Source organism: Eretmochelys imbricata, chromosome 10 (genome assembly GCF_965152235.1).
Source record: "Eretmochelys imbricata isolate rEreImb1 chromosome 10, rEreImb1.hap1, whole genome shotgun sequence".
In the NCBI taxonomy this organism is placed as follows: Eukaryota; Metazoa; Chordata; order Testudines; family Cheloniidae; genus Eretmochelys; species Eretmochelys imbricata.
In genome coordinates, this window is record NC_135581.1 from 58,797,861 (window position 1) to 58,823,066 (window position 25,206).

General features: G+C 43.4%; 1 protein-coding gene across 1 annotated transcript in view; it reads right to left on the reverse strand.

Moving 5' to 3' along the window:
• Positions 1–9,430: 9,430 nt before the first annotated feature.
• Positions 9,431–25,206, reverse strand: part of MYZAP (myocardial zonula adherens protein) — a 91,245-nt gene continuing 75,469 nt past the window's right edge. Inside the window, exons 13-15 of the mRNA XM_077828941.1 lie at positions 12,906–13,616; positions 11,366–11,588; positions 9,431–10,118 (exon numbers count right to left, since the gene is read on the reverse strand). Of these exons, the coding sequence (XP_077685067.1) occupies positions 9,978–10,118; positions 11,366–11,588; positions 12,906–13,616 (1,075 nt within the window). The 3' untranslated portion in view covers positions 9,431–9,977. The remainder of the gene's footprint in view (positions 10,119–11,365; positions 11,589–12,905; positions 13,617–25,206) is intronic.

Here is a 25,206-nt window from a genome sequence, read left to right on the forward strand (position 1 = left end):
TTAGCAAGAAGTGAAATTGCAAGAGTGAAGCTTTTAGATTATCATACTTAAGGTTGATTTGTAGCTTTCTCTATACTCCCCTACCCATCATTTTTATAGTATATAGAAAAGGCCTACAAAGCACAAATTGCATTTTGTTTAATTAACATGGAAATTTTAAACAAAGATTCAGATGAGAATAACCAGGATAAGTTACTGGTTATTTTTAGGATATCAAAGCAGAAAATGTATTTTACAGATCTCAGAGTTGTGATAACGTAGAATAAATTCTCTAAATCGTACATATACCTGCAAACCTGCATCTCATTAATTCACTCCGCCCACCCCCCATGATTGGCACACACAAGACAGCAGACTTTTCCCTCTTTTCAGCACACTTTTGATGGCAGACGGCCACTTTGGGCATCTCTACAATGCAGCTGAGAGGCGTGATTCCCAGCATGGGTAGACAGACTTGTTCTAGCTCTGCTAGCTTGGGCTAGCCATGCGAGCACAGACCATATTCTTAACACTATTACTTTTACAGAACTAAGCAAAATCAGAAAAGACCCTTTTAAAAAGATATTGGGAAACAGCTTTTTTTTTTTAAAAAAAAAACTGTAATCTTCTTTCACCACTATTTTAGTGGGCTGCATGGCTGGAATGAACTATAGTGCATGGCCAGGGTTTTCAGAAAAGGCCCTTCCACCCAAGGAAAAGTTCAGTTGCATTCTGCTTTAATAGCATTTGGCAAGCTTATGCTATTGTTTTTGTACAAACAGAAGTAAATTTGATATGAATAAAAAACTGCATTTAATGTGAATGAAACAAAAATCAAATTCTGTAACCTTCAAAAGAAATTATATACTTGAATGATTAACTATGATGTATTTATAAAACTAGAATAATTGAAAACAGGATTTTAAGGTGATTCATGTAGGCTGTGCTGAAATATTTATTATTGCAAGTCCAGAAGATCTGTCTGGGTTTTGTCACTGGAAATGTCTAAGCTCAGTGTCCAGATGTTTATTTAAGTTGCTCCCACATAGTTCTAATGTCAATTACCAGAGGTTATCAGAGAGCATCACTGTGTATCTTCCTTGACTAATATTCTCATTTCTTCTGCATCTTTGATGTTTTCTTTCATTAAAATTCCTGGCCTACAGCCACAAAAATCTGCTGTGCTAGCAAAAAAATGGTCTGCCGGCATGACATATGATGATGCCCTATGTCTGTGCAAGGATAATATTTATCATCAGCTATCATTTAAGTAGTATTATAATCAGTACAGTGCCATTTTGGAACAGCTAAAATGAATAATATGAAATTAGGGGCTGAGAACTTATAACTAATATGAGACAACATAAGTCAGTAAAGAAAATATTCTTTCACATAATGAGGATTTTGGGAATCCATATATTTATCTTATTCCTTAAGTGGGAGGAAAAACCAACTGAAGACAAAGGCATTTCACACATAATTAGGAATGGATCTCATGGATCTGTAACTCCAGAAAACACAATTGCACCAAGAAGCTCTCCTGAGACATTTAGGAAACTGTGGAACTTTCATAGTAACCAGGAGGCAACAGAGCATTCATAATCTAACAGAGACTTGAACACGTCTGTCATCTTACACACAGACCTGAGGTCTTTCCTAAATTCAAATGAAAATATGAATAATTATTGTCTTGCAGGCTAACTGCTTTCTTTGAAAGCTCATTTATGCTCTTCATCCCCTTGGAGATCAGCAGTCTCCTTTGGCACGTATTAGTTATGAATAGGGCCTTATCAAATTCACATCCGTGAAAAACACCTCACGGACCATGAAATCTGGTCTTTTGTGTACTATTACCCTATACCATACAGATCTCATAGGGGAGACCAGCGTTTCTCAAACTGGGGGTCCCGACCCAAAATCGGGCCATGGGGGTGTTGCAAGGTTATTATAGGGGAGTCATGTATTGCCACCCTTACTTCTGCACTGCCTTCAGAGCTAGGTGGCTAGAAAGTGGTGGCTGCTGGCCAGGCACCCAGCTCTGAAGGCAGCACTGTCAGCAGCAGCGCAGAAGTAAGGGTGGCAATGGGCAGCTGGAGAGTGGCAGCGGCTGGCCGAGCTCTGAAGGCAGCAGCGCAGAAGTAAGGTTGGCAATACCATACCAGGCCATCCTTACTTCTGCGCTGCTGCTGGCGGGGGCTCTGCCTTCAGAGCTGGGTTCCTAATCAGCAGATGCCGCTTTCCAGCCGCCCAGCTTTGAAGGCAACACTGCCACCAGCAGCAGCGCAGAAGTAAGGTAGGCAATACCACAACTCCCCTACAATAACCTTGCAACCCTCCCATTCCCTTTTTTGGGTCAGGACTCCTACAGTTACAACACGGTGAAATTTTAGATTTAAATATCTGAAATAATGACATTTATGATTTTTAAAATCCTCTGACCATGGAATTGACCAAATGGGCTGTGAATTTGGAAGGGCCCTTGTTATGAAAAATGTATTACAATTAAGGCTCTCAAGCAATTTAAAAAAATTAAACACAGGATTAATCACGTTGTTAAACAATAATAGAATACCATTTATTTAAATATTTTTTGATGTTTTCTACATTTTCACATATATTGATTTAAATTACAACAAAATACAAAGTGTACAGTGTTCACTTTCTATTTATTTTGATTACAAATATTTGCACTGTAAAAATGATAAACAAAAGAAATAGTACTTTTCAATTGATCTATTACAAGTACTGTAGTGCTATCTCTTTACCCTGAAAGTGCAACTTACAAATGTCGAATTATGTACAAAAAAACCTGCATTCCAAAATAAAACAATGTAAAACTTTAGAGCCTACAAATCCAATCAGTCCTACTTCTTGTTCAGCCAATTGCTCAGACAAACAAGTTTGTTTACATTTGCAGAAGATAATGTTGCCTGCTTCTTGTTTACGTCACCTGAAAGTGAGAACAGGCATTTGCATGGAATTGTTGTAACCGGGGGCGTCGCAAGATATTTACATGCCAGATACGCTAAAGATTCATATGTCCCTTGATGCTTCAACCACCATTCCAGAGGAGACGCGTCCATGCTGATGACAGGTTCTAATAGATAACCATCCTAAGCAATAGGGACCGATGCATGTTCATTTTAATCAGCTGAGTCAGATGCCACCAGCAGAAGATTGATTTTCTTTTTTGGTGGTTTGGGTTCTGTAGTTTCAACATCAGAGAGTTGCTCTTTTAAGACTTCTGAAAGCATGCTTCACACCTCATCCCTCTCAGATTTTGGAAGACATTTCAGATTCTTAAATCTTGGGTCGAGTGCTGTAGCTATCTTCAGAAATTTCATATTGGTATCTTCTTTTCATTTTGTCAAATTTGCAGTGAAAGTGTTCTTAAAACAAACATGTACTGGGTCATCATCCAAGACTGCTTTAACATGAAATATATGGCAGAATACAGGTAAAACAGAGCAGGAGACATACAATTCTCCTGTGTGCAGTCACAAATTTAATTAACCCCTTATTTTTTTTATTGAGCGTCATCAGCATGGAAGCATGTCCTCTGGAACTATGGCCAAAGCATGAAGAGGCATATGAATCTTTAGCACATCTGGCACATAAATATCTTGTGACACTCGTAAATGTAAACAAACTTGTTTCTCTTAGTGATTGGCTGAACAAGTAGGAGTTGAGTGACTGAGTGAACTTGTAGGCTCTAAAGTTTTACATTGTTTTCTTTTTGAGTGCAGTTATGTAACAAAAAAGCCTACGTTTGTAAGTTGCACTTTCATGATAGAGACTGCACTACAGTACTTGTATGAGGTGAATTGAAAAATACTACTACTTTTGTTTACCATTTTTACAGTGCAAATATTTGTAATCAAAAATAATATAAAGTGAGCACTGTACACTTTGTCTAAGTCCCATTCAAATTCAACAGGATTTAGGCTCCTAAATCACTTCAGCACTTTTGAAAATTATATCCACAGTCCCTATGACAAGGAGCTTACAATCCAAACCAAGTGACAACTGCAGGGCCAGGGATAACAATCATATATAATATTTTTTTGCTAAAAAAAGTTTGTAATAAAATATCGTCATCTGCCCCTCAATCTGGGCTCACCCACTTCGCAATAGAAGCGGTATTGGAGCTCTACGTGGTTACCACAGCACATCAGCTCAGCCCCTGGCTGCCACCAGCCTTCTACAGTCTGGCTCAGACCCTCTCATCACTGCCAGTCCTGGAAGGACAGAGCTTTACGCAGCTGCCACATACTCCCCCAGCAACTGGACGCTGTCTATACAGGGAACCTGAACATCAAGCCTTAGTAGGCATACATTTCTCCTTACTCAGGCCTTTCACGCTGCACTTCCAGGGAGGACTCAGCAATGTATTATGAAAACAATCACCAACTCATAAATCTAAGTAACATTGTCATGGAATTGTGGGTTTCCTGCCACAGAATTTGAATTTGTGTCACAGATTAGATAGGGCCTGGGGTTTAAGATAGCAGTGGGGGAGATGGTAGAACTGCAGTTCAAATATTGGTGCAGCAGAGGAGATTATGTTATAACCAGCACAAGGCTAATCCTATCACTATTGGGCAGTCTTTTAAGTAAAAGCTATCACTACCGTGAGGGTTTCTCTTAAAAGACATTTCTATGATCGACATCAAAAGAAAAGTATAAACAAAAATCTTTCAACGAGATGGGCAGTCAGCAAAAGTATACAAAGGGAGTCTTATAAAGTGTTCATCTTTAGACTAAGACTAGATTTTGGATTGCAACAATTTAAGCCTGTTACAAATACACAATTATATTGGACACCTTGATCTAATAACTAACTACATTAATACCATCTGTGTACACAGAGAGGGAAGAAATATAAATATCTAAATTAAACATTATGGACTTCAATGACCTCAGTGATGACTTCAATGGATGTGCACTGATTTACACTAGGTGATGACCCAGTCCATAATGTCAAATTTAAAATGTAAGCTGGAAGGATACTACTTAGTAGAAATTCCTGTAACTTCCCATGGTAAGAAATAACTCTCACCACATACTGGTATCAATTGCCAGTTGTATTTCACTGTTTTAATATGAGTGTTTCCATTTTCCTGGTGAATTTTCATCCTAAAGAGCCATGGTGATTTCAGTAAAATCTTTTATTGGACCAACATCTGTTGGTGAGACACAAGCTTTTGAGCTTACACAGAGCTCTTCTTCAGATCTGGGAAATGTACTCAGTGTCACAGCTAAATACAACGTGGAACAGATTGTTAGACTGTTGTAACAAGCCAGAAATCTAGTGTGTCTATTCAGTCCATAATTCTTAGTATCTAGCAAAGTTATGCATTTAAGCTCCCAGGCTCGTCGTTTGAAAGTGTAGTGCAGGTTTCCTCTGAGGACGAGGACTGAGAGGTCAGATGCAGAGTGATCGCTCTGTGAAAAGTGTTCACCCAAAGGTGATCACTCAAAATCTGGCCACTCAGACTCAGAATGAATCTGTAGGGGAGGAGCACAAGAGCAGGAGCTGAGGAAGCAGATGTTGAGGGTAAACCAGGCTAGCAGTTGGCAGAACAGACCTTGTGATGGAAGAGAGAGGAGCAAAAGAGTCAAGGGTGGAGGAGAGTAAAACATGGAGAGAATCAACAACCATATGGACAAAAGACAGGGACAAGAGGACAAGGAGGAAAGGGCTGAAAGCAGATGAGAACTCATTAAAGCTGATGGACTGGGTATTACAGAAAGGCCAAGACACAGGGCATGCTGGGGGAGCTCATGGGCAATGCTGAGACCAGATGATAGTCATGGGGAAAATCAGCTAGAGAGAGATCAGAGCAAGAGCACTGCTAGTTGAAGAGCTAGGCAAGTCAATGGCCTTTTTAGTGAATGAGAGAATTGAACCAGGGCTGTGTGGTACAACAAAGAGATGAGGGTGAGGAAACTTTCAGAGAAGGGGTCAGGTGGGTCATCAGCGTGGAAGCTGAAGTCACTAGAGAGAGATAACAGGAGTCAAAATCAGAGAAGCAAGCTGATGGGGAGGAGTTGGGTGGATGGTAGATGACGGCAACACAGAGGGGAGAGGGAAGAGTCAGATGCAGGGTTGTTCAAAACACAGAGTGGGAAATAGCGAGAAGTTGGAAGCAGCAGGAACAGAAGAGGAGAAACTCAGCTCCCTCACCGTGTCTGATCCAGGGCAGGAAGTCAGAGAGAAGGACAGGCGTTTATGGCTATGTCTGCACTGCAGCCGTGAGGTGTGATTCCCAGTGCTGGTTGAGACTTGCGCTAGCTCAGCTCAAGCAGGTGCACTAAAAATAGCAGTGTGGATGTTGTGGCATGGGCGGCAGCTTCAGCTAGCTGCATGACCTTGGACCATGGGGGTCAGGTGAGCTTGGATCCAGGTGGATAGCCTGAGTTCTGGCCCGTGCTGCAACATCCACACTGCTATTTTTAGCCACTTGCTGGAGAATGAGCTAGTGTGAGTTTGTCTACCTGCGCTGAAAATCCCAGCTGCAGTGTAGACATACTCTAAAAGAGAGGGCAGCTGCAGAGCCAGTGTCAGATGAAGGGATTCTAGTCTCTGTGAGGGACAGGAGCCTGGAGGGAACAAGATATGGAGTGGTCCTAGATGGCTGTGATCTTTTCATAGATGGAGTGGGTGTTCCAGAAACAAGAAGAGGAGAAAAGGAGTAAGATAGATGCGAGGTTAGGAATGATTGACTAGAGGGGCAGAGGAAGTGGCATAGATGGGTGTGGGAGGTGGAGAGGATGAAGATGGAGGGAGGACCAGGGCTGGAGCAAATCTCACCAGAGATGAAGGGGAGGAGGTAGAGGAGTGTGTGGATGTGAGAGCTGGATTGGTGCTGGGGGAAGAAGGCGAGCCTTTTGGGAGCTGCACAGCTGGAAGAGTCAGAGTGGGACAGTGGGGCTGAGGAGGATACTGGGACAGAAGCCTCTTCATAGTGGAAATACGTAATAGGGTGCAGCAACAGTACTTAAGCTGAGAACCTGACGTGATGAATATTTTATCCAACTGAAACTGAAGAGGGACTTTATATATGCAAAATCTAGTCTCCAGAGCATCCTTACTCTTAAGAGAGACCTGAGATCTACATTGACTAATAACTTGACATTTGGTGGCGCTGAGCACCTGCCACTCCCATGGACTTCAACCGAGGTTGCTAAGTTTTAATGTTCTGAAAAATCAGATGTTAAATGGTCAAGACTACGGGATGTCCCTCGTAAAAGATGAAAACTTCAACAGTATCCCTTAATAGCACAATCAGACATTGATTCATGAATGACTGAATGCCACTTATGAGCTGCCAGCACTTCCTGCACCACCTGGCTTTGTCCTTGGGAGATTCTCTGCTTGCCCCTCCCAGTCAAGAACTGAGCTTAGAAGAGCAAACCAGATAGCAGTTTAAAGTGGTATGGTTGCAAGAATCACCAGTAACTAATGCATAAGAAGGTTTAAGATTAGTGTGGGTGGGACTTACATAATTAAACAGGAGCAAAATCCAAACTCTTCTGGCAAGCTTGCTCCTAAAACCCACAGGATCACAAATTAGACATACTTACACAGTTCCATCCCTTTAAACATGGGGCACTGAGGAGCAGAGTGTCTGCTATTCAATCTTTCAATATACAGGAAAGTTAGTTTATTGCAATTGTGTCAGAAAACTTGCAGGATTCCCAAACTTTTAAACAAATATAACCAATTTCCAGTCACTTTGCATTCTAATATAATTTTTAAAACCTGAAGATTCAACATATGTTTTCCTAACCAGTTCAACTGAGTTATTTTTGTACTAAAGGTTAACTGTCACTAAACAGAATAAAATTTTAAAAGCATGCATAACAGAAGTCAAAATGCTGAAAGTTTTGGATCTAATCGGATGCTTCATTATTCCAGAATGTACAAAACAACTATTCTGACTACATCCTGCAAGCCAAGGCTTTTCTCCTTTTCGATTAGCATCCTCCAGTTTCCTAATACAGCAACACAATTTCAGAATTATCCTTTAGATCAGAGGTGGGCAAACTACAGCCCGACTGTCCTACCCAGCCCTTGAGCTCTCGGACAGGGAGGCTAGCCCCCGGCCCCTCCCCGTTGTCCCCCCCTCCCCTGGGGTGATGCCACCGCACAGCGGCTTGCACCCGCCCACCTCCCAGGCTATCCAATAAGCCTGTCCTGCAGCTCTGAGCAGCATGGTAAAGGGCCAGGAGGGTTGGATAAGGTGCAGGAGGTCCCGGGGGGGCAGTCAGGGGACATGAGGCAGTTGGATGGGGCGGAGGTTCGGGGAGGGGGGCGATCAGGAGCCAGGGGGGGTTGGATGGGGGTGTGGTCCCGGGAGAGCAGGGGACAGGGAGCAGGGGAGGTTGGATAGGGGGTGGGGTTCTTGGGGGGCAGTTAAGGACAGGGGTCCTGGGAGGGGGTGGTCAGGGGACAAGGAATGGTGGGGTGGATAGGTTGTGAGTCCCGGGGGGCCTGTCAGGGGGTGGGGGTGTCGATAGGGGGCAGGGCAGTCAGGGGATGGGGGGGTTGGATGGGGGTGGAGTCCCGGGGGTCGGTTAGGGGAGGGGGCGGTCAGGGGACAAGGAGCTGGGGGGGGTTGGATGGATCAGAGGTTCTGAGGGGGGGGGAAGTCAGGGGGCAGGAAGAGGGATGGGGAGATAGGGGGTGGGGGGCAGGCTGTTTGGGGGCACAGCCTTCCCTACCCAGCCCTCCATACCATTTCCCAACCCTGATGTGGCCCTTGGGCCAAAAAGTTTGCCCACGCCTGCTTTAGGCAATAACCTTGCTAGCTATGATTTAGCTTGTTACTTATGTTTGGAAGCTAGAAAGGAATCTGATGTTCAGGGTCACATATTTGAAGGACACAATGCTTGAGGCTTCAGAAACATGCATCTGTACACAAGACAGGTAGCTATGTACGATTTGCACAAAGCGTGTTTTATGGGTGTGGGCATACTTTTACAAGTATGGCACTTCCATGGAAAGGCCCTTAAGTTTCCAGGTGTCAATCATTCAAAGCAGACTACACTATAGTATATTTAACACTAGTGGACAAACGAAAGTCTTTTTACCTGCCATGGCTTGAGTTCTCCTACTACAGCTAATGCTATTCCCAATAACTAAGTCAGCAGCAGGGACCTGCATTCCTTATGCTGCAGAGGAGTTTTAGAACCCAGATCTTGGCAAGGAAAATAAAGAATTTTCTATTATTTTTTATCTGAGCTGTATTTCTTTGCAATTAAGAAAAGCTTTTCACTGGGGCTCTCCACTTTCAAACGTCAGTTGAAGCAAAGAAAATGATGCTGTGTTTGAGAGATTTTTGTTCTTCAAGGGTTGGCTAGTTTGCATTACTGAGAAAACACCCAAGACTTTATTTCTTCCAATGAAACTAGAGGAAGGATCTCTTCTATTAATTTCAGCAGACAATAGCATTCCAAAAGTTTAATCAATGTACAAAAATAGTATGAAGAAAAAGAACACCAAGGCCTTTAATAGAAAATATTAGTCTTCAAATTAATTAAATCGTTAGATTTGCTTAAAAAGGATCACCATAACTGGAGAGAATGTCCCTTAGAGCCTGAAGAGGATTTAAGTTATTTTATAACTCAGAGTTCTTATCTATTCACAATAGGTCTAAGGATGGAAAAATATATTATTCCTTTTACCTCCAACTATAACCATCTTCTTGTAGACACTCTGTCACTGCTTGAACAGCTACTTTAGCTGAGCTATATGAAGCCCAATGGGCAATTTTCAGAGGCACTGAGCACACACTCTGCATATGAAAATCAGGCCACAAACACCAATATCATTTGTACTCAAACTATTCATCCCTTCCCAGAGCTGCAGAGCCACATCTCCTCTAGCAAACACAACAATCTACAAGGCCAAGAATCCTGGTTATCGAGTTTTTAAAAGGATAGCGCGAGAGATCAATTACACTGTCCACTGCCAGATATTTTCCTTTTTGAACTCAGTCTTCCAATGAATGGTAGTCTTCCTCATCCCTCACTTCTCTGTATTTCATTGAAGTTTCCTCCTCAGGTTCATACCTGACCATTTTAATATTCAACCTTTCTGCTAGTTTTTGTGCGGCAAGTTTTGCTTGCATTTCCTAAAAACAAACACACACCAGAAGGAAAGAGAGACAAGTTAAACTATAATTTGTTATTCATCCTGGATGTCAAAAATCTACTAGCTAAAAAACATAAACATTACAGAGTAACTTGCATGATCACATTAAGTGTCAACCCAACTATTCTTAATATCTGCAAGAAACAGTGGACATTTCCTTAAATTTAAACAAAAAGATCTTTAATATTTTGATTTAGAAATGATTTCATTTTATTACTTGAGCAGCAGTTTCTCCATGCTGCAATTCTTACATAAGACCTGCTTCCACTTGAACAAGATCAGGCCTATGTAGAGATGTTGCCTACCAGAGTCATGTGAGAAACAGAACTCCCAGCTCCAACAAAGACTGTGGCCTTTGGCAACTCCTATAATTTCTCCAGTTCCAATTTTTCCACCCCCCTGTAAAAAGTTCTTGTCTATTCACAATAGGTCTTAGGGCGGAAAAATATATTATTCCTTTTACATTCATTTTTCTTCCAACTAACACCACCTTCTTGTAGACACTCTGTTACTGCTTACTACAGTATGTTGAACAGCTACTTTAGCTGAGCTATTTACCTAACTCTCAGGAACGCTGAGATTATTAATTGGCAAGTGCTTGTAAAATATTAAGCAGCACCACACTGAAATTAAATAGCCCAACACCAATAAGTTTTTACTAGCTGTCCAGTTTTAAACGTTACCAGTCTGTCATCATATGGAATTCAATGCCAAAATCCAGTGCCAGAGGAGATCTCTGTTCAAAATAAAATTTCCTTAACCTCCAGTGACTACAAAGAACTTGGTCGTTGCCAGTCACAGTGCAAAGGAAATCAACGGTAATTACGTGCTCACATTTTTCAGATCTATAACACTGGATACTGCTTTTGCCTTTATTAGCATGAATGGGGCATCCAGCACACACTAGTGACTGGTATGCTCGTTACCGAGCGTACTTTTTGAGTTCAAAGCACAGAGGTGACAAGTGACACTGCAATGAATTGATCATTACTATATGCAAAGAATAAGGCTAAATTTTATTTACTGCTTGATAAACAGCTCTAAAGACTGAATTTGAAAACACCACTGACAGAATCAAATAGAAAAATTAATCTGACCTTCTAAAGAGAGTCTGAGAGTCTCGACTGACTAACATATGAAAGGCATACCCTTTATATCGTGGCTTTCCAGAATGGTCTCAGCAATATAATTACATTTTCCAGTCCAAACAGTAACACTGATTCATACCTCATATATTTCTTTTTGCTGTGTCTGAAGTGCTATTGATTCTTCTACAGATAACAGTTGGGTAGGTGCATGATGAAGTGGTGGCAGCCGGGCTGCTGTGATGTCATCCAGATGTTTCTTATCTCTAAGACGTCTTTCTTCTTCGGAAATTGAAGATCCAAGTCTCCTAGGTGAACGACTAGGTGAGGAATCATGAGATGAGCCACTCCACTCAGCTGGTAATCTAAAAGGGATCAAATGTGAAGTTGCGACCCATATTTGCAATGTGAATTTAAGATGTAGTTTTTAATTCTAGAAATAGTCATTTCTGATACAGAAAGACTAAGAAAGAGACAGTATAAATCAGGTCATATTATAATGTACCACATAAGTGAACAATAAGTTGAACTTTCATAGTGCTTCTTCATGTAAAAAGGTAATTAATTTTCACAGCACTTTTACAAGGAAGGAAACTTTACCAATGAGGAAAAATTCATGGACAGGTTAAGTGACTTCCCCAAAGCCACACCGTAAATCACTGCTTTCGCAAGGATTAGAATGGAAGAGTTCCCAGCTCAGCAATAAGTCCATTAGAATATGCTGCCTCTCTCAATCTACTGAACGCTATCTACTTCAATTAACTTCCCTGAGGTTGAGGACATTCATTTTTTCACAGGAAATGCTCCAGCACATTGAAGGATCGTGCCCTACTTAAGTACAATCTCTCTCTACATACATGTTTCTAATACTAACCATAAAATCACATACTACACAGACACCTGGAGTCACTCTTTCCTGCCTTCCTCTGTGAATATCTGAAGTTTTTAATCAATGGAAAAAATGAACTAGTGATTTCATACAGCTTGTAATCTTCTAATGTAGTGATCTGCAGCTACAATAGGTTAATCTTTTCAATTATATGAAGACACTACGATGACGCTCCATGATGCATATCAATTGTTTCCAGAATAGCACCTAGTAAACGTGCAAAACGCTATCATGTCACCAACTTGTAGCAAATATTCTTTTCGGGGGGAAAAAATCTCTGCCAGAAGTTGTACTTCTAGTTCTATGTTTCTGTGTATTTTGTGCCCATAAAATAGCAATGGCTGGGAGTCAGGGAAACTTCAGGCAGTCACTGTTGAAGTTTCCAGACAATTTTGCCAATATAGAAATTAAAATTCAGAGTGATCCTGAAAAAGCCACCTGCTATTACAGTTCAATTGTAGTCCTAAAGGAATATTTGCCAGTTAAGTAATAGCTTCGTAGCGTGAACCAAAAAAACCTTTCAGGATTGATGATGATTATTTATTACTCGTGGAATCAGGAGACTAAGCGACATTTTTTGATGATAACTTTTGAATCAGAATTTTAGCCCCAGTCTCCAGATGTGGGGGACTAGCACATTAAACTAGCATGACACTAAATGCCATACGTCTTTTTGATCCTCTAATTCTGTCAAAACAAAACAAAAGCCAAAAGCATTTACAGTCGCCAATTTTATATAGATAATAGTTAGCACTCCTATTTATGAGAAACTTCTATATTCTGCAATACTTACACGTTAGTTTTAAATTTATTTTTAGCTCTTGGGTTCTTAGCTCTTGATTCTAGAACTTCAATATAATGTGGCTTTTTTGATGCCATGGTGGGAAAGCTTCCAAAGGGATTCTTCTTAAATTTAGCAATGTTCTGTTCTTTTTCGGATTTTCTTTCATTGTTATTCCCATCTCCAACTGCAACTCTTTCAAAGGCATCCACCAGCACGTCACCACTGCTGCCTGAAGCATCCACTGGACTTTCTGTTTCACCCAGAGAACTGTATTTAGGTATCTGCTGATCAATTTTCATCAGGCTGATTGTGGATGAATTTAAATTGGATTCACTTTCGTGAGATTTTGCATGGTCTTCTATCATACTCTCTATTTGATTAAGTTTTTTATGGCCCTTTGAAGAAGCTGTACATATGTCTCTTTTCTCGGTACATTCAGCTTCCTTGTCTTGCAAAACAGTTGTAGAAGTTTTGTTTACAAGAGTAGCAGAGTTTTCATAAATAGATGAGAAAACTTTATATGTTGATTTGTTCTCACTCAGGGCAACTCTTTGCTTGTTTGTATTAATCGCCTCTTGTTTTGTCTGAAACTCCAGTCTAACAACAGACAACAGTTCAGTTGTCCTCCTTAATTCTTCCTGCTGTGCTATGGCAAGCTTCAGCTTTTCAACAAAATCAGAGATCTTTTTACCTTTATCTGGAAGTCTATAAATAAATGTCCTAAAAATAAGAAAGAAATAGTTATGTGACAAGCCTCAGTCTTATTTCTGATATTCACATATGTAATATCAGATGGATAAAGTTAATAGTTTCATGAAAATATTAAAACATTGCTGGTTCCATGACATTAGAATTCTAATGTTTTCAGAATGCTTTAAGTTTGCATAAATGGATGACATCTGTAGTTTTATAAGTTCATGACTATAGCAGAAAAAAAGTAATCATTTTGCCAAACCAGTGAAGATTATTCTGAGCTGAAATAATGATTTGACAAATATTTTACAACGATTTCATTTAAAAGATCACAGAACTGGGAGGGGAAAATACAAGACTGAAGTGAACTGTGCTATGATTACTGAAGATATTTATCAATTGACTTTAGAACTGTGAATTTATAAAACTTGAGTATACTTCTAAAACTGTTGTCTTGACAGCCTTACCCAGAATAGTCTTCACAACTCTATTATGTTATCAAAGCTATCTGTAGCAAATTAATCACAGAAGTGTGTGCGTGTGAAATCCAACCTATAAAGTTATGTGATTCTGACACAAATGAGTAGCATTCACAACCAGTAAATTGTGTCCAAGAAAGTTTTACTAACTGATTTTATGGAAAAATCCAGTGAAGTATCAGTAAGTAGATCTCTTAGGTGTAGTCTACACTAGAAAAGGTTTGCTGGTAAAGCTATATCAGCAAACCCTCCTAGTGTATACACAACTTACACTGGCGAAAATCTGTTTTTGCCACTATAGTTTATATCAAAATAAGCTATATTAGCAAAAGCACTTCTATGCCAGTATAACTGCATCTTCACAAGGGATTTTGCTGGTATAGAAATGTTGCAAAAAAAACCAAAAAACCACAATGCCCTTACCAACACCAGAAAAGATTTCAGTGTAGACCAGACCTTAGAGAATAGGGCTAAAATTGCACATTTGTGCAGGATACATGTTTGTTCTAGTTCTTCCTTTTCCCCACTCTTTAGTTTTCCTTCACTGGAAGGAAAAAAAAATAAGATATGTCTTTATACTAAGTTAGCTACCTCACTGTACATTTTTTAGAGGGGACCAGGCACAGAAGTTTCTACCTCAGAATAGCTAGTTGTAATCAAAGCCCCACTGATTGGGGTTTACCTCAACTAGCTACACTGAGGTATAAAACTACTTGTGTCTTGTCTCCACTACAATTTTACATCAAACTTGCTATCTCAATGTGAAACAAGACATATCTTTTTTACAATGAAGACATAGCCTAAGTTTTAGACACCACCCCTCTATATTTCCCCCATAAATTGATGAGTGACACCCTCCCCACTTTGGCCTTTACTCATTAACTCTGTCTCTCACACACACTCTTTTTATTGAAAGAAGACTTGAAAGCCTCCTTAAAAACCACGTATTTCTGTAGATGACATGTTATATTTGCAAATCATTAAAGCCCTGACCCCGCAAACATGTAAACACGTGGGGTGGTTTTACTTATGTGAGGAGCCCCACTGACTTTGAATAGAGTCACTCATGCTTAAGTGCTTGCAAGATCAGGCCCTACTAACGGAAAAGCATCACTTATTTATTGTTCTTCACTGGTTCTTGCTCTCAGACTCAAGATCTAAGTGATCACCATGTGTTGGGTCAGGAAGGAATTTTCCCCGAGGTTAAATTGGCAGTGACAAACTTTTTCACCTTCCTTTGCGGTGTGTGGGTGCAGGTTACTTGCTAGGATTAACTGGGTCTACTGAACAATCACTTTCCTGGCTTTGGGCGTTGATGTACCTCACTCCCACCTATTCTCTGCCTGTGGCACCTAACAGCCTAGTCTCCCATAGACTGTAATACTTTGGTCATTGGGTTTAGCATGTGGGTGCTGGGTGGCGTTGGCGGCCCGTAATATACAGGAATCAGACCAGATGATCCGGTCAGCCCTTCTGGCACTGAATTCTATGATTGTCTGATTCTGTATTGCTTGGACTCCCAAATCCTTCTGTCCTCTATCAGTGCACTCTCTGTGCTTGGCACAGCCCCCGTGAAGTGGCCCCTTCAATAGGGGAAAATTCTTACGGCTGTTGGGCCTGTTCTGCCCACCAAATCCAATCCGTGACCTGGCTGTTATCCCTCTCACAAGAACTCGGCTCCTGTCACTGTGGTATCCACCATCCAAAGTGACAGCAGACAGTGGGGGGGACAGGTGCTCCTGCAAAGTCATTGGCAAGCTCAGGCTTCATTGTGTCATGTCTGCGTGTCTTGGAAATGGTAGTGGCTGTGGGTGGGTGAATAGGAGGAAGGCAGCTATGAGTGTGCACACGCGTGTACGAGTAGGGGGGATGATAGCGGTGTGTTGGTCTTGCGGTAATGGTACCTCTATTTGTGTGTGTGATGGAGGTGGTGGAAGCTAGGGGCTAAGGGACAGGACGCAGGGCAGCTCTGTGTGTGCGCGTGGTACGTCTGTGGGGGGATGACAATACTGATAGGGTAGTGGTGTGTCTGTGTGTGCGTGCGCGCGTCTGTCTGTGTTTTAGGTCGTGGTGGTGGTAGTTGGGGGGATAGGAGGCAGGGCAGCTCTGTGTGTGGAGCAGCGATGACAGCAATGTGTTGGGGTAGCAGTGCGTATCGCCGTGTGTGGGGGCTAGGGGGGCCGGAAGCAGGGCAGCTCCGTGTGTGGGGCGGGGGGGGGAGAATGAGAGCGGGGTGGTGGGGCAGCTCCGTGTGTGCGGCGGGGGAATGAATGAGAGCGGGGTGGTGGGGCAGCTCCGTGTGTGCGGCGGGGGAGGGGAATGAATGAGAGCGGGGTGGTGGGGCAGCTCCGTGTGTGGGGCGGGGGGGGGAATGAATGAGAGCGGGGTGGTGGGGCAGCTCCGTGTGTGGGGCAGGGGGTGGGGAATGAATGAGAGCGGGGTGGTGGGGCAGCTCCGTGTGTGGGGCAGGGGGTGGGGAATGAATGAGAGCGGGGTGGTGGGGCAGCTCCGTGTGTGGGGCGGGGGGGGGGGGGAGAATGAATGAGAGCGGGGTGGTGGGGCAGCTCCGTGTGTGGGGCGGGGGGGGGGGAGAATGAATGAGAGTGGGGTGGTGGGGCAGCTCCGTGTGTGGGGCGGGGGGGGGGAATGAATGAGAGCGGGGTGGTGGGGCAGCTCCGTGTGTGGGGCGGGGGGGGGGGAATGAATGAGAGCGGGGTGGTGGGGCAGCTCCGTGTGTGGGACGGGAGGGGGGGGAAATGAATGAGAGCGGGGTGGTGGGGCAGCTCCGTGTGTGGGACGGGAGGGGGGGGAATGAATGAGAGCGGGGTGGTGGGGCAGCTCCGTGTGTGGGGCGGGGGGGGAAATGAATGAGAGCGGGGTGGTGGGGCAGCTCCGTGTGTGGGGCGGGGGGGGAAATGAATGAGAGCGGGGTGGTGGGGCAGCTCCGTGTGTGGGGCGGGGGAGGGGAATGAATGAGAGCGGGGTGGTGGGGCAGCTCCGTGTGTGGGACGGGAGGGTGGGGAATGAATGAGAGCGGGGTGGTGGGGCAGCTCCGTGTGTGGGGCAGGGGGTGGGGAATGAATGAGAGCGGGGTGGTGGGGCAGCTCCGTGTGTGGGGCGGGGGGGGGAAATGAATGAGAGCGGGGTGGTGGGGCAGCTCCGTGTGTGGGGCGGGGGGTGGGAAATGAATGAGAGCGGGGTGGTGGGGCAGCTCCGTGTGTGGGGCGGGGGGGGGAAATGAATGAGAGCGGGGTGGTGGGGCAGCTCCGTGTGTGGGGCGGGGGGGGAAATGAATGAGAGCGGGGTGGTGGGGCAGCTCCGTGTGTGGGGCGGGGGGGGGGAATGAATGAGAGCGGGATGGTGGGGCAGCTCCGTGTGTGGGACGGGAGGGGGGGGAATGAATGAGAACGGGGTGGTGGGGCAGCTCCGTGTGTGGGGCGGGGGGGGGGAATGAATGAGAGCGGGGTGGTGGGGCAGCTCCGTGTGTGGGGCGGGGAGGGGGAAATGAATGAGAGCGGGATGGTGGGGCAGCTCCGTGTGTGGGGCGGGGGGGGGGGAATGAATGAGAGCGGGGTGGTGGGGCACCAGTGCATCTCTCGGTGTGTGCGGGGGCGGATTAGGAGGCAAGGCACCGGGGGGGGGGTTGGGGATGGCAGCAGGGTGTTGGGTTGAAGGCGCGCGAGGGCAGCTGTGTGCATATTGGGGGCGGGCAGCTGGTCCCCGGCGGGAAGCCGTTACGCCGGTTACCCGTCTCCGCCGCGCGGGCCCGTGGCCGGGGAAGGACGGGCTCAGCCCAGCCCCGGGGTGGTGGCCGCCGGGCGCTATCCCGCGGTCTCGCTCCCGCCGGCCCCGCGCTCACCGAGCGGCCAGCAGCCTCTCCTGGCGCCTCAGCATCTCCTGCAGCTCTTGCAGGCTTCGGCCCCGCAGCTCCCCGCCTTCCCCTGGCGGCGATGACATGCTGCCAGCCGGCCGGGAACAGGCACCTGTCGCTGCAGGGGGTTCCCCAGCGCCGGCTCCGCCAGCGGCTTCCGCCGCACACAGTAGGCCGCCATGTTACCGGAAAGGACGGTACGGCAGCAGGGTCAGACTTTGTTGAAAGGCGGAGCTGTGCGCCGCTGATCCCTGGGCCCTTAGCCGGTCGTCCCGCCCCTCTTTAGATCCCGTTCTTCTACCAAGCGCACACCCAACCCAGGCCGGATGGGTCCCGCCCCCCCATCCGTCACGCCTCCATTTCCGTCCACACACTGTCACCCCACCCCCGTCTCTCTCGCGCCCCCATCCCAAACATGCCCAATCCCCCTCCTCTGCCCCTAAACCTCCACCCACCTTCCCACTGCCGGACCACTGACCAGACACCCCCCGCTCCATCAACCCCTGCATCCCCCACAGACATTATACCCCCATCAGTTCCGCCCCCAAACGAGTCCCAGGCTCCTCCTTCCGCACAACCCTTCTCCAAACCCTGATCACCTCCCGCTCTACATGACCCCTGCTGCATCCCATGCACACAAATATACCAACTCATCACCAAACTTCACTCTCCTCCTCCCTCCATGCCCCCTTATCTCTACCCACAATGACTTTGGGGTCTAATATCCCACGGCCCTGCCAACTGCACTCCCACTTTGCACAGAACTCCACACTCACCTTCCAGATAACCGTGTAAACGGTCATACATTATAATGCAAATGTACTGTTTGTCTCTACCATAGATAAAACTTTGTGGGGCACTGTGTCTTAAAAATAAACGGTGTCAAAGATGATGTTGGAGTTGCGGATACAGACTAACACAGCTGCTACTCTGAACCCAGTTGTGAATGCAATCCTCAGCCACCCAAGTGTGTTCTACCTGTTCAGACCAATGATGCAGCCAGCTTAGAGCCTGCAACGTTTTCTCTACCGCGATCCTGATGTCTCACTAGATATTAATGCAGTGTTGTAATTCATTAGGGACAAATGCTATTCATTCCTCCCTCCATGACTGTAGGAACAAAGATGTAGATGAATCAGTGTGGTGGTTTTACTGCTCCAAGGGCAGGATTAGGGTGGTTACTCAAGTCTGAATTGTGGGGACTTTTACAAAGTCCCTCCACCTCTCAAATTAGCTCCTGGTAATAGCTGAAAAAGCAAAAACGATGGGAAAGGACAGCATCTATACTCTTCGTTCAGCATCCTTAGCAGCCCGCAAGTATCAAAGTGGAAAAGTTGTTCCTTTCGCTCCCCCAACCTTGGTGCTTTTGCGGTTAGAAAGCAGACGCCTACAGCCAGATAGAAAATGTCCTCATTCCTGAAGCCAGGCATTTTGTTAAACTTTCTAGTAGTACTTTAAATAAACAAACAAGAATGACAGAAAGTAGCTGTCTACCACCCCAAAAGCAACATTTATATAATGCTGTCATATTCACTCAATTATTGTGCAGTGGGGCAACCCTTGTAAAGTGACTGGTGTAAAGAACAGATACCAGCATGAGCCTCAAAATGGCAATTTTCAAATCCATCTGTATTCCCCCAAAATATTAACACAAGACAACCAGCAAAATAGGAGAAATGCACTCAAGACTACAGAGAGTGGGACTTAAACAGCAGAAACCAGGAAGAAAGGGGTGGGTTAAGAGTAGAAGGAAGGGAATTGAATGAGGATGGTAGGGTGGCGCCAGTTTCCTATTTCAAGCTGAGTGGTGCAGATGTTTGAAAAGATCTGTGGCTTGTGAACCACAGGTTGCCGACTTCTGCACTAAATAAATCAAGTGACCCAATTGAAGCAAAGGGCCCTCAGCCCATCAGAGTTCAACTCAAGATGGATCCCCATGTCACACAGTCTGCATTCTTGAACGTGGTTATTACGTTCATTGGAAGAAGCACATTTTGTAGTAAGCTGGATGAAAGAAATAGTAGAGAACAGAAGCAGATACTTGTGTCTGGTGTTCAACAGTCAGTTTACTGAAAAAGTAGTGAGGGTCTAGATTTCTTACTAAAACTGATTTGCACTTTTCACTGGTAAAAAAATCTAGCCCCTTCCATTTGTTTAAATGGACATTATCTTTTAGCTGACCATAGGATCTTACTAGGACTCAAGATTTTTAATTGTCAGGGATTGCTTAAGTAAGGGTAAAGGTGGAGATTACAGGGATTTTTGCAAATTGACATTTTCTATTGACTATTTTTAGTTCGGCCACAAATTTACATTTTGAAAATACAGGTTTTTATAAAATGTAGTGATAATGAATACATTTCTACCTTTTTAAAAAAATTACCAAATGAGAACAGATTATTTGAAGTAAATAAACATTCCTCTTCACAATGTAAGAGCTAAACCTTGCAACACAAAAGAAACCAAAAGTGAAACTGACCTCATTGACTTTCATTGTCCAAACAGAGAAATGCAAAATCTAAACAAAGAACATAGATGAGACTTGTTATGTCAAACTTGTTTTAAAATATCTTTGTGGGTAATACACAAGGTAAATATAGAACTTCAGACTCTGTTGGTTTGCTTATTTTGTTTTTTCTCAACTGGTTGTTATGAGTGCCATGATATTTATTAAACCCACTCCATCTAGTAGTAATAATAATAAAGCCATTAGCTGAATGGTGGTTCCCAGGTGGCAGATTTGGGTCTTTTAAAGTTTATCCCAATAGAGGCCGCTTGGTCCAAGTACTAGTAAAGAGACATTTCTCAGAGATTGTTAAAACAGTTGTTTTATGAACAGGATGAACTGAAGGCCAATCCCAGAGGGCTTGAGAGAGGAAGCATGTTAAAATGACTATCCACCCCTTTGTTTGCTCAGCTGGAAGGTGAATGGAAAGGCTGAGGGCTAGGGGAAATGAGATTAATCAAGTCGGCAGCTACCCATTGGAAAAAAAAATACCATGATGAGGGTGAGAAAAACCCAACTAAGTGACTAGTGAGTGGATTGTCTTAGTGCCTACTGCCCCCAGCCCAGATCATCCCGTCCTGCAGAAAATCCTACAGGAGAAGGAAGAAATCTCTGTTTGCCCCATTTCTCCCTGATCATTCAGTCAGGGGAGGCAGGTTTTGCCTCTGACAAATAGGCAAGAATACTCCCCCTCCCCAATTTAGGTGATCCCAGGGAAGCTGTAATAGGCCAAATAAAGGCTCTATTCCCCTGCATCTGCTCTGAATTCTATCCCCTCCTCTGGCCAACTCCCAAGCCCCAGCAACCCTTTAGACCTATAAGTGGAAGTTGTTTAAACTTACTCTTCACACAGCCAGAGGCAGGATGATGCGTATCCCTCAGCTCACCCCCTCCTGCCCTATATCTCCACCTCTTCTCCTTGTGCAAACCACAGAGAAAAAGGTGGCAATGTCATGGAAAGAGAATGCCCCCTTTTTCTGTAGGGGAACAGGGAGGCGCACATACAGAGGGTTCTTTTCATGCACAGGTCTATGCAGGATGATCTACAGCTCTATCACTATTATACTTTGAGTTGCTGCTGTGTAACTTCCGTTCAATCATTATTACATGTGCAGAAAGGTAATAGCATTTACAATTTATATTTCTAACTCTGAACTGCAGCACCACCGTGCAACAGTAGGAGAAAAGGTGATGGGAATGAAATCTCATGTTGCAAATTACCAACATGAATCATCAGCGATGATGTGCTGGATACAAAACATGTGAGTTCCCCTATGGCATCACTCATAAGGACAATCACTCAGACTGTGACATTCATCTATCTTTAGCTAGCATCATCAGGAAGAATACTGAGTAGATGATGCCTGTATTAGGATAAGATTTAGAATTCTCTTTATGGTTTAAGTGTGATCAGGAATTTACATGGAGGTCATCAAGTGATCCACCTATAAAAAAGAATGGGGGTGAATATACATTTCTGGTCAAATTTGATCTTGTCACTTATTCAGCAGAAGCCATTATGGATGCCTAGGCAGTGGAAAGTAGATGCTAATGCTCAAAGGTAGAAGTGGATCTGAAACACCCACACCCTCACCCTCCCAACCCCTACCCCTACCTCCCTGCTATGAACTGGCATCCGGAGCAATTGCGGGGAAGGGGAAGGTCGTGCATTCTCATGCCTTGCCAGCTGAGAGTACAGAGAACTGTTTTGCAGGAAGGAAACCCCACAAACAGCCCTGTTTCGAAGACAAGTAGATCTCATCAGACAGAACGTGGTCAGCCTAATACAATCTAGGGACTTTGGCCACTTCTTTTTCTACTGGGGTTCAGAAGTAACATATTTAAATTGCACATCAGTAGGGTTGCCGATTTTGATATGATGAAATCTCCAGGAATACATCCAATGACAATCTTTAATTAAAGATTAATCTTTATTTCCTGGAGACTCCAGGCCAATCCTAGAGGGCTGGCAACCCTACACATCAATAGTATTTTCACAGCTTGTCTTGAAGAACATTCTCTTTGTATTAGAGCATGTTTTGCCTCCACATTAGAGGGGAATATTTCTTCCAGTCACCAACTGTTTTCTTGAACACTTTGTTCAGCACTCATATAAGGTGCTTATTATTTCACAGGATTGGTCCCTTTGTTTCTTATTATAGTAGATTTTACTATGCTCCCCACTTTGGGTATTGTCCCAAGAGAGGGTGCTATTAATAACAGCTGACTGAAGGCGATAGTCTGTTTTCTGTCATGTCTGAAGTCAAATGCAATTTATTCCTCAATAGTATGAGAACAGTTGCTATGCAATTCAGTGTTATTTGTATGGCAAATATCTTGGAACCTACAAGAAGATCCAATTATAAGAAGAGCAGCAGAGAAGAAAATCCACTCTTCTGATAAATAAAATAGAATAAATGAGGTGACAGATGAGACAAGGATAGGAGAGAGGAATATTGCTCTTTATATAGGGAGATTAGGCTTTCAAGTAATTAGGCAATGTATCCAAAAGTATACTGTTTGACATATTATACAAGTCACTGGGGACATTCTGATAGAGATAGATGTTTGCATGTGTGAATTTTTAATACTTCTGGAAGGTACCAGAATGAAGCTCTCCATCCAAAGGATAGAAATAGGAAAAAGGCCACAGGATTAAAGCCGGTCAATGTTTTTCAACTAAAAAGTTTTATTGGAAAAATGTGGATGCATGAAAATTTTTGATTTACCAACTGGGAAGTTCTAAAAAAAAATGAAAATCTTAATTTAAATTGATATTTCAAAGCAAAACTAAAAATGTTAAATTTTGACTGGAAATGCCATTGACTTTTGGGTTTTGGAAACAAAAATTTCAGTTTTCCATTTTTTATTTTTTTCCTGGTATCTCCTACTTAAAAAAAAATAAAATAGATGTTTCCATTCTCTGCCCCTCCACCCACTAGTGGTGTGTGTTCCTGCACTGATGACGGTGATATCTCCAGCACAGCCTATGGGTTTAGTAAAGGGCCAAATCCTACACTCCTAAGTTTCTACACTTTTTAACCTGCTCATCCACTCATAAAAACCCCCAACGTCAAAACCTCTCCAGCACATCAAAGATCTTCAACCTATCCTGAAGGACGATCCCTCACTCTCACAGATCTTGGGAGACAGGCCAGTCCTTGCTTACAGACAGAACCTGAAGCAAATACTCACTAGCAACCACACACCACACAACAAAGCCACTAACCGAGGAACCTATCCTTGCAACAAAGCCCATTGCCAACTCTGTCCACATATCTATTCAGGGGACACCATCATAGGACCTAATCATATTGGGCACGCTATCAGAGACTCGTTCACCTGCACATCTACCAATGTGATATATGCCATCATGTGCCAGCAGTGCCCTTCTGCCATGTACATTGGCCAAACCGGACAGTCTCTAGGTAAAAGAATAAATGAATCAGACGTCGAGAATTATAACATTCAAAAACCAGTCGGAGAACACTTCAATCTCTCTGGTCAGTCAATTACAGACCTAAAAGTTGCAATTCTTCAACAAAAAAGTTTCAAAAAATAGACTCCAAAGAGAAACTACTGAATTGGAATTAATTTGCAAACTGGACACCATTAAATTAGGCTTGAATAAAGACTGGGAGTGGATGTGTCATTACACAAAGTAAAACTATTTCCCCATGCTTATTTCTTCCCCCTACTGTTACTCACACCTTCTTATCAACTGTTGGAAATGGGCCATCCTGATTATCACTACAAAAGGTTTTTTTTCTCCTGATGATAATAGCTCACCTTAACTGATCACTCTCGTTATAATGGGTATGGCAACACCCATTTTTTCATGTTCTCTGTGTATATATCTTCCTACTGTATTTTCCACTGCATGCATCTGATGAAGTGGGTTTTAGCCCACGAAAGCTTATGCTCAAATAAATTTGTTAGTCTCTAAGGTGTCACAAGTAGTCCTATTCTTTTTAAGATTTTAGTAGTGCATTTTGGCAATTTACAGGAAAACCAGAGTCCACGTCTGAGAGGCACACCAAAGCTATCAAAATTGCACATACAAAAGGACATCTAAGACGGTATTAGCTAAGCTATAACACTTTACAGAACTCATCTTAAGAAACCAAACTAATAATACTGCTCATCATTGATTAGTCACTGGTTCTAATCTTTGCTATTGCTTGCATATTTATAAGGCTCTTTGGATGCAACATATTATTTGCTTCATTTAAAATATGTTTTTAGAAGACAATATACAACTCAATGTGTGTGATGAATAATGGAAATTTAAGTTATAAAAAATGGGCCAATTTATTCTAGTGGTATAACTCCAGTGAGGTCAATGGAGCATCGTCCCTGACTTGGGATCTGTCTTAATCTGTCCTTGGTTTAGACAACAGAATGGATAGTCATTTTTAGAACAGTTTTTTTGTGTTTGTTTGAGGGACAAGGGACCATTATGCCAGTTATTTTGTATACAAAACAAGTTCTCTTTTCTTTAATTAAGAGCCTCATCTATTTGATACTTAGCTCAAAGAGCAGTTTTCAGTCTTAAACAAGGGAGTGATTTCCTGTTCTCAAGAGTGTATCTGCCAAAGGAAACAGTAACAAGAAATTCCAAGAGCCAAACAAATCACTTTCAAATTAATACATGTTTTGCACCTAGAAGGGTTTGTAGGATAAGTTGTTTCTATGATTTTTATGGTAAGCTTATGTTATATTCAAATTAGTGTTGAGACACTAGAGTATAAAAATTCCTAT